This window comes from Thamnophis sirtalis, unplaced genomic scaffold (genome assembly GCF_051295495.1).
Source record: "Thamnophis sirtalis isolate CommonGarterSnake01/CBP01778 unplaced genomic scaffold, rThaSir2_p1.2 scaffold_6, whole genome shotgun sequence".
NCBI classification, from domain to species: domain Eukaryota; kingdom Metazoa; phylum Chordata; class Lepidosauria; order Squamata; family Natricidae; genus Thamnophis; species Thamnophis sirtalis.
The window spans coordinates 36,499,667-36,517,314 of record NW_028261386.1 but is presented as its reverse complement, the minus strand read 5'-3'; the positions used below and the strand labels follow the sequence as shown (position 1 = coordinate 36,517,314).

General features: G+C 38.8%; 1 protein-coding gene across 1 annotated transcript in view; it reads left to right on the top strand.

Moving 5' to 3' along the window:
* SOS1 (SOS Ras/Rac guanine nucleotide exchange factor 1) overlaps positions 1-17,126 on the top strand; it is a 51,203-nt gene extending 34,077 nt beyond the window's left edge. The window contains exons 13-22 of the mRNA XM_087717602.1: positions 597-700; positions 3,130-3,352; positions 4,189-4,308; positions 5,239-5,401; positions 6,248-6,365; positions 8,057-8,229; positions 10,115-10,231; positions 11,780-12,044; positions 12,731-12,849; positions 15,944-17,126. Of these exons, the coding sequence (XP_087573728.1) occupies positions 597-700; positions 3,130-3,352; positions 4,189-4,308; positions 5,239-5,401; positions 6,248-6,365; positions 8,057-8,229; positions 10,115-10,231; positions 11,780-12,044; positions 12,731-12,849; positions 15,944-16,438 (1,897 nt within the window). The 3' untranslated portion in view covers positions 16,439-17,126. The remainder of the gene's footprint in view (positions 1-596; positions 701-3,129; positions 3,353-4,188; positions 4,309-5,238; positions 5,402-6,247; positions 6,366-8,056; positions 8,230-10,114; positions 10,232-11,779; positions 12,045-12,730; positions 12,850-15,943) is intronic.
* Positions 17,127-17,648: the final 522 nt, after the last annotated feature.

Below are 17,648 nucleotides of genomic sequence, written 5' to 3'. Positions count from 1 at the left end.
TACAAAAGTGCTGGAACTTGATCGCTCATTCTGACAATATTAAAAATTTATATTTCCAATCAATATTTTTTCACAGATTATAAATTCTCATGATAGTACGTTCCATGATTTTTCAGAGTAACCTAGCTATCAAATATTTGATTTTGTGGTTCTAAAGAAAATCTTTTCATGAAAGTCCCGAAATTGAATCTTCTTAGTTATAGTTGCATTTCATTTCATTAGAAAATATAGGCTCCATTACAATCTCTTGAAACAGAATTTTTCTGCTTTTCTGTCTACCTTTTTTGTGCACAATAGACAACCTTAGTGTTAGCTAGTGATCAGCTTATTGCACAAACTTGCCTTTTAGTCCAAGTGTTAGAACTTGAATGGGAGATCACTTATGCCGGAAGGATCACTCTTCTCATCCTTTTCAAAGAATGTCCAGTCAGGCTCAGAGTTAAATAAGAGTGCTTCTAAATCTCTGCTCCCACTATCTATGAGTTGCTTAGTAGGGCTACAATGTGTGTAAGTACTCAAATTGCAGCCCTACTAATTGTTATTTAAAATATATTCAGTAAATATTGATCTCAAATATCTAATCATTTATGTTGCAGAGTATTAAATGTATGTCGACACTGGGTGGAACATCATTTCTATGATTTTGAGAGAGATGTAGATCTTTTGCAACGATTGGAAGAATTCATTGGCACAGTCCGAGGTAATTGATGACCACAAATATCTAGTACAAAGATGGCGAACCTTTTCGGCACTCAGTGCCCAAACCAGAATGCGTGTTCATGTGCTTACTGGAGCGCTGGAAACCCAAAGACCCAACTGGCTGTGCACATGCCAGCCAGCTGGTCTTTGGTTTCCGGCACACATGTGGCATGCCAGCTAGCTGGTGTTTGCGCATGCCGGAGCACTGGAAACCTGAAGACCAGCTGGCCCGCCCACACATGCCTGTTTTTGGCTGGTTTGGGGGGCATTTTTGAGGCGTTTTCTGGCGCTCCAGTGCCTGCGAAGACCAGCATGCCAGAAACCACAAGAGCAACTGATGACAGTGCGCATGCCCACAGAGAGAGCTCTGCGAGCCACCTCTGGCATACATGCCATAGGTTCGCCATCATGGATCTAGTACTTACATTTTCATTGAGTGTAGTTTGCATACCTGTTCCTTATTGATCAAATGGATTCCATTTAATCTATGTGGGATAGTAACTATGTGCTAATCTTTGACTAGCCATGTTGTTTATTAAGTAAGAACTTCTGCTCTGAAGAAGCTAGCAAAATGTCAGCATGTATTCATTGTTTGACATAGCATTACATAGATATTATTATTCCAATATTCCACATTTATTTCTTATGGACCTTTTAATAAGCTATGCCTGGTGTGTTGATCATCCATTAAACAGTTTTATGTGAGAAAAAGTAACTTAAAATTATTTTAGATAATGGAGTCTTAACACAAGATATCAGCCCAACCCCAGATAACCAGTCATAATTTTAAAACATAACCCTTCAGTGCTTCATAATTCAATATAAGCATATATACTTAGAATAAACCAGGAAAACCCTCTAGAAATTGACTTGGGTTTGATTTATTGATTCACTGACTGACTGACTAGAGAGGAGGATTGTGTTTTTAAAAGGAAGCTCTCTGATCAAAACAATGAAGATCCAAGATTCATTATATTTTAATTTATGTAGGAACACGCCAGGAACATATCCATGTGCCAATCTTATGCTACTCTTTTCTTATTCTGATGCCAGTTTAACTAAAAGCTTGTTTATGAAAAGCCTGTTTGAAGGAAGCTATTAGTGCCCGATTTTACATTTCCCTTGCTGCTCCGTCTTAGCAACTTTCCATTCTAGAAAAGCATTATCAATTGCTTTCCTTTCTGCGAATAGTTATTACTTGACATATATACTTTTCTATGTGTCTGTGTTTAGATATACAAATGAAAAATATTATAGAGAAACAGTTACATTTATATATACAAAATAAAAACATCAAAATACAAGTATATGAAGGCAAAGCAAACAGCTTAAAATAATTTTTTTAATATCTTTCCAGTTTGGTTCAAAAAAGTGCTGCAGCTATAGTTGAGAAACAGGAGTTTCAATAGTAGAGTAGAATCACTTGCCTGACATGTAGACTATCACTGGTGTGAAATCCAACTTTTTAAAATTTCTATATATCTTCCCTGAGCTTGTCACCATTTCATCATTTACTGTATCAGTCATTTGAATTAGAAAGCTTAACTAACACCCTTTTTGCAACCACTTCAATAATTTTGAAAAATTATTTTTTTAAAATATTTTAAAAGAAACCCATGGGAAATCTAGAAAGCGCAAGAAAAGAAAAATAGTGATGAAAAAAGGAAAGTTGACAAATCATACAATCACTCTTTTATGGAAACTCCGGTTTCCCAATATTAGCTGTAGCAGACCTTAGTACAAAGCTACTCTGCTCAATAGCCAATCCAAGTACCTGAGGTTGCCAGAAGACGTTACGCCCAACTAGGTAAACCAGGCAATGTTTGAGATGGCAAGAGCTGGAAAACACTCAACTTGGAGCAGGAAAATGTGAGCGGAGCTCACAGCCATGGAGGAGTGGAAGTGAATAGAAGATGTATCCTCCATTAACAGTTGATTTCAGGAACTGTTAATGGAGGAAAACCTGATGGCATGTATATGTCGTAATAAACTTACATATCTTAATCTCATATTATATTAGCCTTCCATGTCTTAAGCCTGAAACTGACAGTATAAAAAGCTTTCATTCTCTCATTATACTAACTAAATTGGAACTGCTGTGTGACACAGCATTTTTTTCTTGTTATGGAGATTTCTATTTTGTAATTTAATTAGGAGATTATTAAAATAAAATAGGATACCAACTTTTTTCTTTGTATGGCCAGTTCTTTCGTGCTTCTGCATATATGTTTTCACATTTCAGAAAAGCAGGTTGGAAACACTTGCTACCTTTTTTAAACAAAAAACAATTGTAATTTGGGACACTTGCAATGCTGGGCTTGGTGAAATTCTTGCATTCTTTTACCAATGGGCCTGTGGGTAAGATAAGCACTTAATATTTTTAGAACTTGCTCCATGGTGCTGTTAACCAGTTTCTGTACTCATTCTCAGGTAAAGCTATGAAGAAATGGGTTGAGTCAATCACGAAGATAATTCATAGGAAAAAGCAAGCACAAGCCATTGGGCCAACTCACAATATTACTTTTGAAAGCTCACCACCCCCAATTGAATGGCATATTAGCAAACAAGGACAAACTGAAACATTTGACCTGCTCACTTTGCATCCAATAGAAATTGCCCGACAGCTTACTCTACTTGAATCCGAACTTTACAGGTAGTGCCTTTTTTCCTTTGAGATGTACGATTCTTGGTTAAAATATTGACTTAACTGTTTTTTTTAATGTCATGAGTCTATCTGCCATTTATTTTTACTAGCAGAATTATTAGTGTTACATTTTCTGAAGTAGACTTCCCTATTTTTAATGAACAGTTAATATCAGTAATTAAAATGAGAATTTCTCTTCATATGTTTGGAATTACCATATTTTTCAGAGTATAAGACGCACCAAGATTTTGAAGAGGCAAAGTAAAAAAGAAAAACTTTGCACTCTGCAGACCTCGCAAAAATGGCCCCTTTTTCACAAAAATGGCCCCTTTTTCACAAAAATGCATGCATATCCTTTAGGAGGCTTATAGAGTGCTCCTTGGGACTGTAAGGGCAAAACTGAGCAAAAAATGGCCCATTTTTCACTCATTTCTGCCTCCCCATCCCCCAGGAGCACTCTGGAAGTCTCCTAAAGGCTATGCATGGCCATTTTGATGAAGGGGGCGGGGTTTCAGGAGGCAAAAAATGCTGTATTCAGTATATAAGACGCACCCAGATTTTCAGCCTCTTTTTTGAAGGAAAAGGTTATGTCTTATACTCTGAAAAATATGGTATGTAATAAAATTAAAATTAGTTCTTTACGTGATTTAATATAATATTGTTAGTAGCTACAGAGAAAGCTGACTATTAAAACCAAATGCCTTTCTTTCCATGAACAAGAAGCTGTTCAAAAGAAAGGCAGATCAGTTCATTGATTAGTCTAATTCAAAATTATTGATTTAATTGGAAGTATTTTTGATGAAAAGCCAGCTAATCTTGCCTCATTTTGATTCTATGTTTGCCAGGGCTGTGCAGCCGTCAGAGCTCGTTGGGAGTGTATGGACAAAGGAAGATAAAGAAATTAATTCTCCTAATCTGCTCAAAATGATAAGACATACAACTAATCTTACCTTATGGTTTGAAAAGTAAGATTAATTTGATTCATTGATCAGTATTGGTATTTGCATGGTTCCTATGATGTAACTTAGCAGAGACTGAATTCTAAGCAGGAAATAAAGGTAGTCCTCGACTTACAGTAGTTCATTTAGTGACCATTCAAAGTTACAACAGCACTGAAAAAAGTGACTTAATCACCATTTTTCATAATTAGGATTGTTGCAGGATCCCCATGGTCACATGATCAAAATTCAGATGCTTGGCCATTGACTCACGTTTATGATGATTGCAGTGTCGTGGGGTCATATGATCACCTTTTGCAGACTTATGACATGCAAAGTCATTGGGGAAACCAGATTCACTTAACAACAGTTGTTACTAACGTAGGAGCTGCAGTGATTCACTTAACAACTGTGGCAAGATAGGTCATAAAAGGGGGCAAAATTATCTTAACTGTCTCGCTTAGCAACCAAAACTTTGGCTCAACTGTGGTCGTAAGTCGAGGATCATCTGTAATTATATTTTCTGTGTTCTATATTCAAACAGCAACAGATAATATTAGTTTATATATTGGTACTAGTCCAGTTTTGTAGTGATATAAGTCAGCTATTACTGCATTGAATATCATTACATTATTCAATTTCTTGCTTCAGATAGCAAACACATCACCTGTTCTCAATGAGTTTAGGTGCTTTCTTTTCAGTTGAGAAATGTATACAGATTGACCCAGAATAGAACCTTTTGAAACCAAGTACCTTCGATTCCTCTGCACTACAAAAATGTACATTACATTTGCTGTGTATGATAGTTTTCTTTTAATTCGACAATAAATGGGATTCAAGTTGAATTAGGTGTTTGGAAAATACTAGGCCACACATCCTTGGAAAAAAATCTGTAGTAATGCTTTTACATTATTGATAATCCAAAAAGAAATTTAAATATGTTTTCTGACTATCTAGATGCATTGTAGAAACAGAAAATCTAGAAGAAAGAGTAATAGTAGTATGCCGGATAATTGAAATCTTGCAAGTTTTTCAAGAGCTAAACAATTTTAATGGCGTTCTCGAAGTCGTCAGTGCTATGAACTCTGCACCTATTTACAGACTGGATCACACTTTTGAAGTAAGTGAAATGCAGATCTAAAACTACTTGAACGCGAGGTAGCAGATATTTTCCATTAAAGAAATTTTGTTTAAATATATATTGGGTTTGAACATTAGAAAAATCTTTTAAAGTCTTTTTTCTCTAGATAAGAAATTACCTCAAGCCTAGATTAAATCCCAGGTATACAAATAAAAAGCCTTTACTTTGTATTTTATATCCAATCTTGGCTCTGCATCAAATCTTAGTGTTTTTGTCTGGATCATGGGTCTCTTCACAATCAAAAGTATTATTTAAATAAGGAAACAAGTAAAACAATATAGGCCAGTGATGGCAAACCTTTTAGACACCCAGTGCCCAAACTGCACATGCACATGCCCAAACTGAAAGGTGTGCACGCACACCTGAATACGCACATGCATGGATATGCACGAACATGTGCATGCACAGACATGCGCAGCAGAGACCCGAAGACCAGCTGGCCGGCAGGAGGCAGGGCATCCCAACACTGGCAACACGGCAAAAGGTAAGATCTTTTTCTTTCGTGAGCTTCTGTTTTGTCGTTTGCAGGGAAACAGAAGCTCACCAAAGAAACGCCACAGAGATCTGACTTGGGCCGACAGTGTGTGTTCCAGCAGAGAGGGCTCTGCGTGCCACCTCTGGCACGCATGCCAGAGGTTCGCCATCCCAGATATGGGCAGATCTTATTGCTACTTTAAACATACGTTTTTTTTTCTATATGGAAAGCATTGTGCAAAGGAAGGGGATGAATGATATAGATGGATTCACACATTTTGGCCAGCCTGGGTAGTCAACTATAGTGGTATAGTGAACAATATTTATATCCTCACCTTCCTTTATCTTCAGCAAATCCCAAGCCGGCAAAAGAAGATATTTGAAGAAGCACATGAACTAAGTGAAGATCATCATAAGAAATATTTGGCAAAACTCAGGTCCATTAATCCTCCATGTGTGCCTTTCTTTGGTAAGTAGGAACTATTAATGGATAAAGAATATGAATATGTATGTGGAAAACGTTTTTTGTTTAAATGTCCTACCTGAATTTGCTATTAATTAGAGTGACTGAATATCAAAAGCATATATTTGGATACATTTCAGTGAAAACAATTGGCGTGATTTTTCAAATATTTGCAAGTTTTAGTGTCAAACCAAATTGTTGTCTAAATTGTTTAAAAATATTTGTGTGATATCCCAAATATGCTTTTCAAAAGGCAACTGCACTTTCTTGGGGTTTTTTTTTTCTTTGAAAACATTTTACTTCTCATCCAAGAAGCTTCTGCAGTTCTTTTGAAAAGCATCTTTGGGATAACGATGTCCTGGATGATTGAGAATCTCCATAGACATATGTGTGATAACTATGCTATGTAATTGAACTGGAAATACTGTATTTTTTGGCGTATAAGATGCACCTTTCCCCCCCCCCCTAAAAGAGGGTGAAAATTTAGGTGCGTCTTATACACTGAATGTAGCACCCACACACACTGGCCCCCACCCTTTGGCCTCTGCCTCCCAGCAATTTACCTCCTTGCAGCAAATGGAGAAAATGGGCCTTGCGGAGGTGGCAATAGGCTATGGCAGCGATGGCAAACCATTTTTGGCTTGCGTGCCATAAGTGGGGGTAGCGCCAGGGGGGTTGTGTGTGGGTGTGCCGCACCCATAATGCAATGTACGACATCCCCCCTCCCCCCAGTGCGCATGCGCACACTACAGGTGCTACCCCACCTCCATTTTTTACATGCTTTTTTCGCCCTCCAGAGGCTTTATAGGAGCCTGGAGAGGGTGAAAACAGCTCCCTCCCCCCCCCCCCCCCCGGAAACCCTACGGAGGCTTCAGGGACCTTCAGGAGGCTTCACGGAAGTGACTTCCAGTTTGCTCGGAGGGTCGTTTTGAGCATTCCAAAGGCTTTAGGGACCTGCAGGAGGCTTCCCTGAAGCCTCCGGAGCAGTCAAAAGATTTTAAAGACTGCTTTATTATTGTTTTAGACAACTTAACAAAATGAAGAAGCTTTTTAAAATAAGCACTTGATCTGAAAAGGCCCAGTGCTATTATATCTTCTTTTAAATAGCACAGAATAACGTATACTTCTAGAAAGCCACATCAATTTTAACAACCTCTGTACAAGTATAGTCTGAAATGTAACACCACAAACAGTGTATATCTTCTGTACTGTTTGCTGCAAGGAGGCAAATTGCTGGGAGGCAGAGGCAGATTTTTTTCCCCCTTGTTTTTCTCCCGAAAAGCTAGGTGTTTCTTATACTTCGGAGCATCTTATACTCCGAAAAATATGGTACTTTGAGGGTAGAGATGAAAGTATACCAGATTGTTCTATTTATTTTGCCCAGTATAATATATTTTACTCTGTATTTTGAAAAAGAATTGTTTAGCTGTAATTGTCACAGTGCCACATACCATAGATGTTTTTATATAAGTAGTTCTCAACTTACGACCACAATTGGGACAGAATTTCTGGTGTTAAGAAATGTCATTGTTAAGTGAATCACACCCAAAGGTGCTTTTTCAAGAGGCAACTGGACTTTCTGGTTTTTCTTTGAAGACATTTGAAAAAGCACCTTTGGGACAACCATGACCAGAATGACTGAGAATATCCATAGACATTTTACTACATTGTGCATTTTTGTATATTTGCTATTATAGGAATTTATTTAACAAACATTTTGAAAACAGAAGAAGGCAATCCTGAATTTCTAAGAAGACATGGAAGAGAGCTCATTAACTTTAGCAAACGGAGGAAAGTAGCTGAGATAACAGGAGAAATACAACAGTATCAAAACCAGCCATATTGCTTAAAGGTGGAACCTGACATCAGGGTAAATGGAAAGTTTTGGTGTTCTCTGAGCTTGGTCGTTTGATTGTGGAGTGAGGTGGTAGAGTATGGAGTGCTTTCTATTTACATACAGTAGTTTGCCCTGTCACGTTGGTGGGGATATTATTTTCTCCCTGGTAGTTCATTGATTAGGACAAGGGTGTCAAACTCAAGGCACATGGGCCGGATTTGGCCCGCAGGGTACTTAGATCTGGCCCATGGAGCTGCCCTTAAAACAGAGAAAGACTGATCCATGTTGCTTCTGCCAGCAAAAACAGGCTTCCAAGCTCTGTTTTTGGCTGCCATAGCCTCCTGCAGCCCTCTGCCAGTAAAAACGGAGTTCGGGAGGGCCGCATGCAGCCTTCCCAAGCGCCGTTTTCACTGGCAGAGGGTTACAGGAGGCCATGGCAGCCTAAAACAGAACTGGGGATCCCATTTTCACTGGCAGAGCACTTGGGCTACTCCAGGCACCCCACCAGGAGTGATCTTGAGTTGGCCACACCCACCCTGGCCACGTCCTCCCCTCAAGGTCAAACACAACCCTGATGCGGCCCTCAATGAAATCAAGTTTGACACTCCTAGGTTAGGGTGTTGTTTCTACTTGTTTGTCTGAGTTGATAATTCCTTGATTAGGGTATAATTTACTGTGGAGTCCTTGATGCTCTGTGAACTTTCTTGCAGACATTTCAATACCAAACTAGCTATCATCATCAATGCTAGGCTAGTGACCTTGTTTGCTAAAGAAATGCCTGCAGAAAATCCATGAAGCTCAGAGATCACCAATGACCTCACAGTTCAATCCTTAGTTACATGTATTCTCTTCTCTTGGTACCATTTATTGCTTGATTGTCAGGGGTTAATCTTTACTTATCTACTTATCATCATTGGCCTTGAAAGAAGTTTGACTTCAGTAACTATCTTACGGTTCCCAGTGAACTGCGAACTGAATTTTTACTTTGCATACCCAGATTAAGTAACCCCTGGCTTATGTAACTTTAACTTTCTGGAAAGAGGCACAAGAAATGGTGACTATATGCATTTTCAATAAATAAATAAACATTCTGTGGATGAAAAAACTGAGATTTTTGCGTATGTGCAAAACAGCAACTGCTATATTTGCAAATACATACAAGCATGCATGAAAATTTACTTTCACAGAGATTGTTGGAGCAAAACTCTTCTGTAACTCAGGACTACCACATCTTCCAATTATGAAAGGAACAAGATTTGCTTAAAATGATCCTCAAGCTTTCTCTTACACAATTTCTTTCAGAGTGTAAATCTTAGTGACACTAATCATAAATACAACATTTAAATGCAGTTGGCTGGCATTATGCAAAAATGTGTTATCAACGCTACCTCAATGAAGTTGAATGCGGTACTGAATGAAGTACTTTTAAGGGAAGTCTTGGAACTTCTGTTTATTGTTTTTACTAGTAGTAATGGTCTAGGTAAACTGGGTGTAAGGTTTATAATTCTATAGATGATATAAAATTAGTTGAATCAGCTAATGCCCTAATTTGGATTTGTGCACTGAACAACGATTGGAAACAATAACCTAAGTGGCTCTTTTCTACTATAATTCTAAGGTATAATAGCCTGTTCCATCCAATTCATGGTCTGTTCTGTGAGCAGATCTGGCTTCTTGATAGCTGTTAATACAAATTAAATATCAGAAGAATTATTTCAGCTGGTTTTTCAACTGGTTCTTCAAGTCTGATTTGCATAAGCGTTGCTTTAGAAGCAGATAGAGGGAAATGCATTTCTAGGAATCCATCCAGTAGCAAAAAGCAAGATAGGCTTGTGCCCTGTTGTTAAAGTATTTGCACCCTTTGCCTTAAAATCACAATGTTACATTATATTAATCATCTTGAGTGTTTTGGTTTTAGAGATTTTTTGAAAATTTGAATCCGATGGGAAATAGCATGGAAAAAGAATTTGCAGATTCTCTTTACAACAAATCTCTAGAAATAGAGCCACGCAATATGAAACCACCTCCAAGATTTGTGAGTATTAACATTTATTATTTACTTTCTATAAATCACTTTTCCTTTTTTTTAAGAACAGTTTTACAGTAAACCAAGAGTCAAGAAATATGTTACATATTAACATTTGGTAGAGTAGTAATAAAGATCTTAAAAACGATATTCCGATTCCATGACATAACTATACCTACAAAGATCAAAATAGTGTAAGCAGTGGTTTTCCCTATAGAGATAGTCCTTGAGTTGACAACCATAATGGAGTCCAAAATTTCTGTTGCTAAGTGAGAGTTTTAAGTGAATTTTGCCCCATTTTACTACTTTCCTTGCCACAGTTGTTAAGTGAATCTAGCTTTCCCATTGGAAGGTTGAAAAAGAGAATCATATGACCATGGGAATGCTGCACTGGTCATAAGTGTTAAAACCGGCCGTAAATCACTTTTCTTAGTACCGTTGTAACTTTGAACAGTCACTAAATGACTGTTGAATGTTGAGGACTACCTCTAGCATAGTTGGACTTTGTAAAAGCAGGATAGAAAGAATATTGACACTTTTGAACTTTGGAGTAGAGAAGATTCCTGAGCAGGGGTGAGAACCTATTCACTCCTACAATAGCTGGGCCTGCTCATCTGCCCCTGCTCTATCCTGTCCTTCATTTCCTGCTTTCTAGCTTATGTCAATAGTGCAGCACAGCTGATTTCCCCCACCCCCAGCTGTTTTACTTACTATTGCTGGCTTGGAAGGTAAGAAGCTCAGCTTCTAAATGCTCCATTGTGCGCATGCACACAAAACGCACATCCACACAAAGCCCGTATTCACCAAACCGGTTGTTAAACTGGCAGCATCCCACCACTACCACTGAGAATATCACTGACAAGCAAAAGCCCAAAACAAATCCATCATAGAACCAAACCAGTAGTGGGTTGCAGGTGGTACGCCCCGGTACAGACGTAACAGTGCCTGGCTGGAGCACCAGGTACCGTTCTGGTATGGTGCTCCGGAGGGCCCACCTGCCCGGCCCGAGCTCCTTACCTATATTTGAGCTCTTCGGCACTTCCACAGATGGAGCGCCCAATGCCTGTGTGATGCTCCACCGAGCAGCTAGAACGTCACGGAGGCATCGCAAGAGATAAGGATGCATGTGCGCGCTGTGCACGTTCATGTAGTGGACGCCGGGCCCTGTTGCAACTGTACCTGTTGCAACGGAATCCAGAACCCACCACTGAACCAATCAGTCCATAGTCTCACCTGAGGCACATGATAAAGCTAAAATTATCATATTTCATTGGGACACATTATGCAAAGACCTCACTTCCTTCAGAAGTTCATAATTCTAGCAATGACGTGATGAAAGAGAGATAGATGACCAGCAGCAAGGTGGATTAACTCAATGGTATGTCATTGGGAGATCAAAAAAACCAGGGACAGATCTAGCAATGTACACATAATCAATTACTTGTAGAACAACATAAATCCGATGCTTGGAAAAAGAACTGAGATGAAGATGAAAGTTTAAAAAAAAGGTTCAGATTAGCACTGTGTTCTTATAATATCTGTTTTGGATTCTTTCAGCCTAAAAAATACACCTATTCTCTCAAATCTCCGGGTATTCGTCCATCAAATCCAAGACCTGGAACCATGAGGCACCCAACACCTCTGCAACAAGAGCCCAGAAAAATTAGTTATAGTCGTGTTCCTGAGAGTGAATCGGAGAATGCAGCCTCTGCACCAAACTCTCCAAGAACACCACTCACCCCACCCTTGCCATCCTCCACTTCCAGCACTACAGATGTCTGCAGTGTGTTTGATTCTGATCCCTCTACACCTTTTCATTCAAGTAGGTGCAACTACAGGCAATCTCCCCTTTAATGCTTTTGGCCCCTTACATTTCTATTTGTGTTGTATCACGTAGCATAAGAATAAATGAGATAATATTTATACAGAATAGAATCTACTGGGACATTTGATTCAATTGAGGCCTTTATAATTTATCATAATTTAGAAAATAATAAGTGAGATGTAATGTTCAAGTAAACCAGTGCTATTTAACCAATGATGATGGATATAAAAAGTAACAAGGATAGCTGTTTCCTTCATATTTTATTTTCCAAAATGAATTTCCCAAGATGTATTGAGCAATAAAAGGACAATATAAATCAGGTAACTTACTAATACCTGTTCTCATGAGGCCTTCTATTCAATTAATATCCCACGCTTGGATGTCTCCTATAGTTTTTCTTCAAACTGAGCAAACTGCAAAGTTTACCAGCTTTATTTAGTTTAATTTAACTTAGATTTTAATGGTAGTTTTTATTGTGGTTGTGTGTTCGTTGAGTTTAATTTTGTGAGTCCCACATATATGAGATGGGTAGTTACACAAATCTAACAAATGAGTGGCCTTAAGAATCTGATTCTTATGAAGTAAACATGATGTCACAGAAATTCAATACTGAAATGAAAAGAGTTTTTATAAGCTATACCTCTGTTTAAAATAGGCCATTCAAAGTTTTCATATGTCCTCAGGGTCTGCCTCTGTATCCTCCATCAGTTTTCCCAAAAATTCAGAGGAAATTACTGTTCCTCCTCCTATTCCACCCCGAAGACGTCCAGAATCTGCCCCTGCTGAATCTTCTCCGTCAAAGGTAATTTTTCTCTATTTTCAACAGCAGAAATAATGGATTTTAGAAGTCAGCTAAAATTATTTTTAAAAGATATATGGTGATGTGACATACAAAAGTTCAGTGCACCCCAGTCAGAATTTTTGTTTTAGTGAATTCCTAAGTGACCAGAAGCTGACACAAACTCTGTATTTATTTTTTATTTATTTCTTTATTTATAAAATTTCTTGGCCACCATCTTACCACAGGGTAACTCTGAGTAGTTTGTAGTCATAAAAATGTTTCCTTACATATACATTAAAACCTAAATAAATTTAAACCAAACATTAACATTTAAGGTTTAAAGGTTTATTTAGTTTGTATGCCACTCTACTCCCGAGAGACTCAGGGCAGCTAACAATCTGAAGGGGAAGGGGGGTAGGACCCATGAGGAGGGCTGTTGTGCTCCGCCGGCAGCCCACAGAGCTGGCAGCAGAGTCAGAGAGTGAGGAGGCTGGGGAGGAACATGGGCCAGTCCTGGGGGTTGAGGAAAGCTCAGATGAAGGCTCTGCATCAGAGGCAGAGAGGGAGTGAGGTAGAAGAACAGCTGGAGCCTGTTCCTAGTGTGCGTGTGCGCATGCGCAGAGTTGCCAGAAGACAAGAACAACTAAGAAAGCAGGGTCGACTTGGGAGCAAAGCCACACCTTGAAGGTGATTGGCCCCTCCCATAGGAAACAAAAGAGGAATGAACAGGGAGTGGACTTTTGCAAGAAACAATCTGTTCACTCGGTTGGTTCAAGAGTGGAAAGTTTTGTGTGTGACTTTAAGAGACTCTGAGCCAAGTTTGCCTTGCCCTGCATTTGGAAACTGGCAGTTCTCCAAACGAGATAAGGTGCGTGGGGATAAACATTCCTATGAAAGACTGTTTACTAAGCCTTGCTAACTGTCAATGAAAGGAATTCACAGTCGTGTAAATACAAGAGGTTTTGCAGGGACCAAGACTTTGTTTCTTGCTTCCTAAGGAAGCCTGGGTCAGAATAAGGGTGTGGGGGGGGGGGGGGGGGAGTAGGATCTTGTTACTCAATACACCACCTCCACTCTGCTGTTCTCCTATTCCGTTCTCCTCCCCAAGCACGATACAAAGGTAACTGTGCCGTTTGTTTGTTTATTGTGTTTACATATTGCCAGACTTCAAAAAGATTCTTGAGTTTGCATCATTAACAAACATAAAAACATAATGAAAATCTAAAACCTAAAAATCTAAAAACCAATAAAAGTACAAATTTACCATTATAAAATAAGTACAATAGTGACTACATGTGGGCTCTCCAAATCAGCACTCTCTGTAATGGTTTTTAGAAGGGTAAGAATGATTATACATGACTTTCCAAACAGCAGATTAATTCAAAGTAGAATGGCAATAGACTCAGGTAGATAGAATGAAAATCATATTTAGACTATGTTCAGGTATGATTCTTCATCAAACTATAATGAAAAATCAAATGGACTTTTGAATGAAAGGATAGAGGAAATGCTTATCAAATTTGTAGAAGATATAAACAGGTGGAATAACTAATATTCTAAAAATGTGAACAGAATTTAAAAAGAAGACTTCTAGAAAAAGGCTGAAATAACAGAAACATATGAATGCAGGTGTGTGTGTGTGTGTGTGTGTGTGTGTGTGTGGTATGAATGAATAATAGGGGATACCTAACTTGGTAGTTTGATGTGATTACTAAAGAGACAAATTTAGTTTTAAGTTTACATTTGTAAAAATAGATTGTTCTAAATATTAAGAAGTAATAGCCACTATATTGTGCATTTGTCACACATAGGGATGTGCAATACATTTTGAATTCAAAACATTTTGCTTAATATTTGTCACCTTAAGTACTTGGCTTAATAATGGGCAACTACAATTTATGAAAGAGTCCAACAAAGGCAACAAGAATGGTTAAAAGGATAGAAAATGATTAAGTCATACAAAAAAATATATAGATGAAATGAACTAGTAAGTTTTAGTCCTGGGAAGATGTGAGCATAATGGCCATAATAATAAAGGCCATAATGGCACTTTTCAAATTCCTAAAAAGTGTAACTCAGAAACTCAGCCTCATTTTCTGTCATTCTAAAGTACAAACTATAGAAAAATGAAATTAAGCTAAAGGCAGTTGGATTTGGATTTTGGATTCAGCTATCCTTGCATAAAAAGCCATTTCAGGATGGGCTTCCCAAAACTTCCCTTGCTTAAATCCACTCCCACCCCCACTCCCCGCAGCCATATTAATTCAATAAAAAGCAAAAACTGGGAGGGACAGACATGTGGCTCTTCTTCCTTCTACCCCAGTTAAATGTTAAAACTAAACCCTGCCTCTGCTGTCCAATCTTTATCCCTTTTAAAAACCTTACCTTGACTACAAGTTGAATAGTACAGGAACCAAGAGAGCAAAGAGAGAAAAAATTTTTTGCAGCTTTTTCCCTTGAGCTGGAGGGGGAAAAATCTCCAACATCTATGTGGACTAAAAACTACTGCTGGCCAGCTGAGTTCAGCCTTTTTTAAAGCCATTTTTCACCCTCCCCAGGCTCCAGAGGCTTTATAGGAGCCTGGGGAGAGCGAAAAGAGCTTCCCCCGCCCTCCGGAGGCTTCAGGAGCTTCCCTGAAGCCTCCGGAATGCAAAAAAAACCAGCCTTATGGACAAACTGAAAGTTCGGGAACGGATTTCCTGTTTGCTCGTAGGGTCAGTTGGATTTGAAGGCATAAATGACTGCTTCTCATGCTATGATTCTTTGATTCGGTTAGAGACAAGGTAACTGCTGAAGAAAATGGAAGAAACAAATCATTATCTGAAAATCGAGCAGAATATCAAGAGTACAGGGATTCGTTGATTTAAAACAATATATTTCCATTTTCTGCATACTCCTAATTTTCATCATCAGGGTGTGGTATGTTTAAAATAAACATGGATATAACATAAGGATGTTATTTTAACCACAGAAAGATAAAGAGAAATTGAACAATAAATTTGTTTCATCTACCTTTGGATGAAATATGTATCAAGATTTAATTTAGCTTTGGGTTAATAATGTAACACTGAGGTCCCTGAATCACTTTATAACAATCATTTTTTGTTTGTTTTAGATTTCTTCTGTACATCTGGATAGTCCACCAGCAATTCCCCCTCGGCAGCCGACAACAAAAATTTATTCACCAAGGTATTCGGTGCCCGACAGGACCTCTGTCTCAGATGTTCCTGAAAGCCCACCTGTATTACCACCACGAGAACCTGTGCGGACTCCTGATGTTTTCTCTAGTTCGCCTTTGCATCTCCAGCCACCGCCTTTAGGCAGGAAAAGTGAACTTGGCAACACTTTCTTTCCCAATAGCCCCTCTCCATTTACTCCCCCTCCTCCTCAGACCCCTTCTCCCCATGTTGCACGCAGGCATTTGCCATCACCTCCTTTGATACCCCAAGAAATGGACATCCATTCTGTCGCTGGGCCACCTGTTCCTCCAAGGCAAAGCACTTCTCAACATATCCCAAAGCTTCCGCCAAAAACTTACAAAAGGGAGCCCACCCATCCATCAATGCATCGCGACGGACCCCCTTTGCTGGAGAATGCCCACTCCACCTGAATTTTTCTTTGTGCTACAGCATGCTTTCTCCGGTGCTACGTCTATTGCTGGCAATAGATGCACCACGTCTTTTGGCAACAAGGAGCTGCGTGGTATTGCTCCTAACACTAATGACTCTACATTTGATATATATAATGTGGAAAATAATAAAACTTCATATCTGGCCCCTTTATTGTGAAAAAAAGTGCTGTTTGTTAATAAAGTATACAAGGCACTGTTCTAAACTCACTGGACATCTGAATGTACCAGAAATTAGGTTTGCAGATCTCTTTGGGCCAATAAGCATTTCCTGTGCTTTGTGTATTGTCCAGTGAAGGATGTGAAGCATAATCCTATAATCTGTCCACCATGACATAAATTCTTGGAGTAATAATATGCACTTTTTTAAAAAAAAATCTCAAACAGGGAATTTGTTAGCTTTTTTAATTTAATTGTATCATTCCCTGTTTTCAAATCATACTGGACCTTGAAGTTGATTTGTAGCATTGAACCAGGATACAGCTAAGGCATCACATTATACTGCAGTCCTGTTTACAAACTGTTACAATAATTAGTAAATACATGGGTACCTAGGCTTCACCAAAGAGGTACTTTCCTTCTGTATAAATGTGTTGAGGCCAGTTCTAAAGAGAGATGCAGGAAGCAGAATGCCTAGTTTGTGCCACCTTTTAAGTCTCACGTGAATAGCAAAAGACTGTCTGCTCCCAGGATTTCCTGTCCTGTAAGATCAGGCACAGTTGGTGTGCTTTAGGTTGCTTCAGTCAAAGAATGTCATCTTGGAAAGAGATTCCAAGATCTTTCAGGACCCAGGAAGTCTGCCTTATTTGTCACAGCATCTGCCCTCTTGGATGATAGTCCCCAGAGTTCTATGTAGCTCCCACCCTGATGATCTGGACGTTTTTTAAAACATGGCTGTTCTCCCAAGCCTGGGGGCAGGTTGTTTGTGGAAATCTGTGGTTACGTTATCTGTTTAAGGCAGTGTGCTTATCCAGACACGTGGGATCTTTTTACAGTTTTATTTTTTAATGTAAGCTGCCCTGAGCTTTGAAAGTGGGCAGGCTCTAAATTTCTTAAATACTTTGAAATGGCACTATTACCGTCATTTAAATCCATATCTACCTACATGGGTAAATATTGACTAGGTCTTCAATTAGGATTTACCAATGATTAACTTTCCATGTAGTGCTGCAGCCTCTTTGATTATGCCATG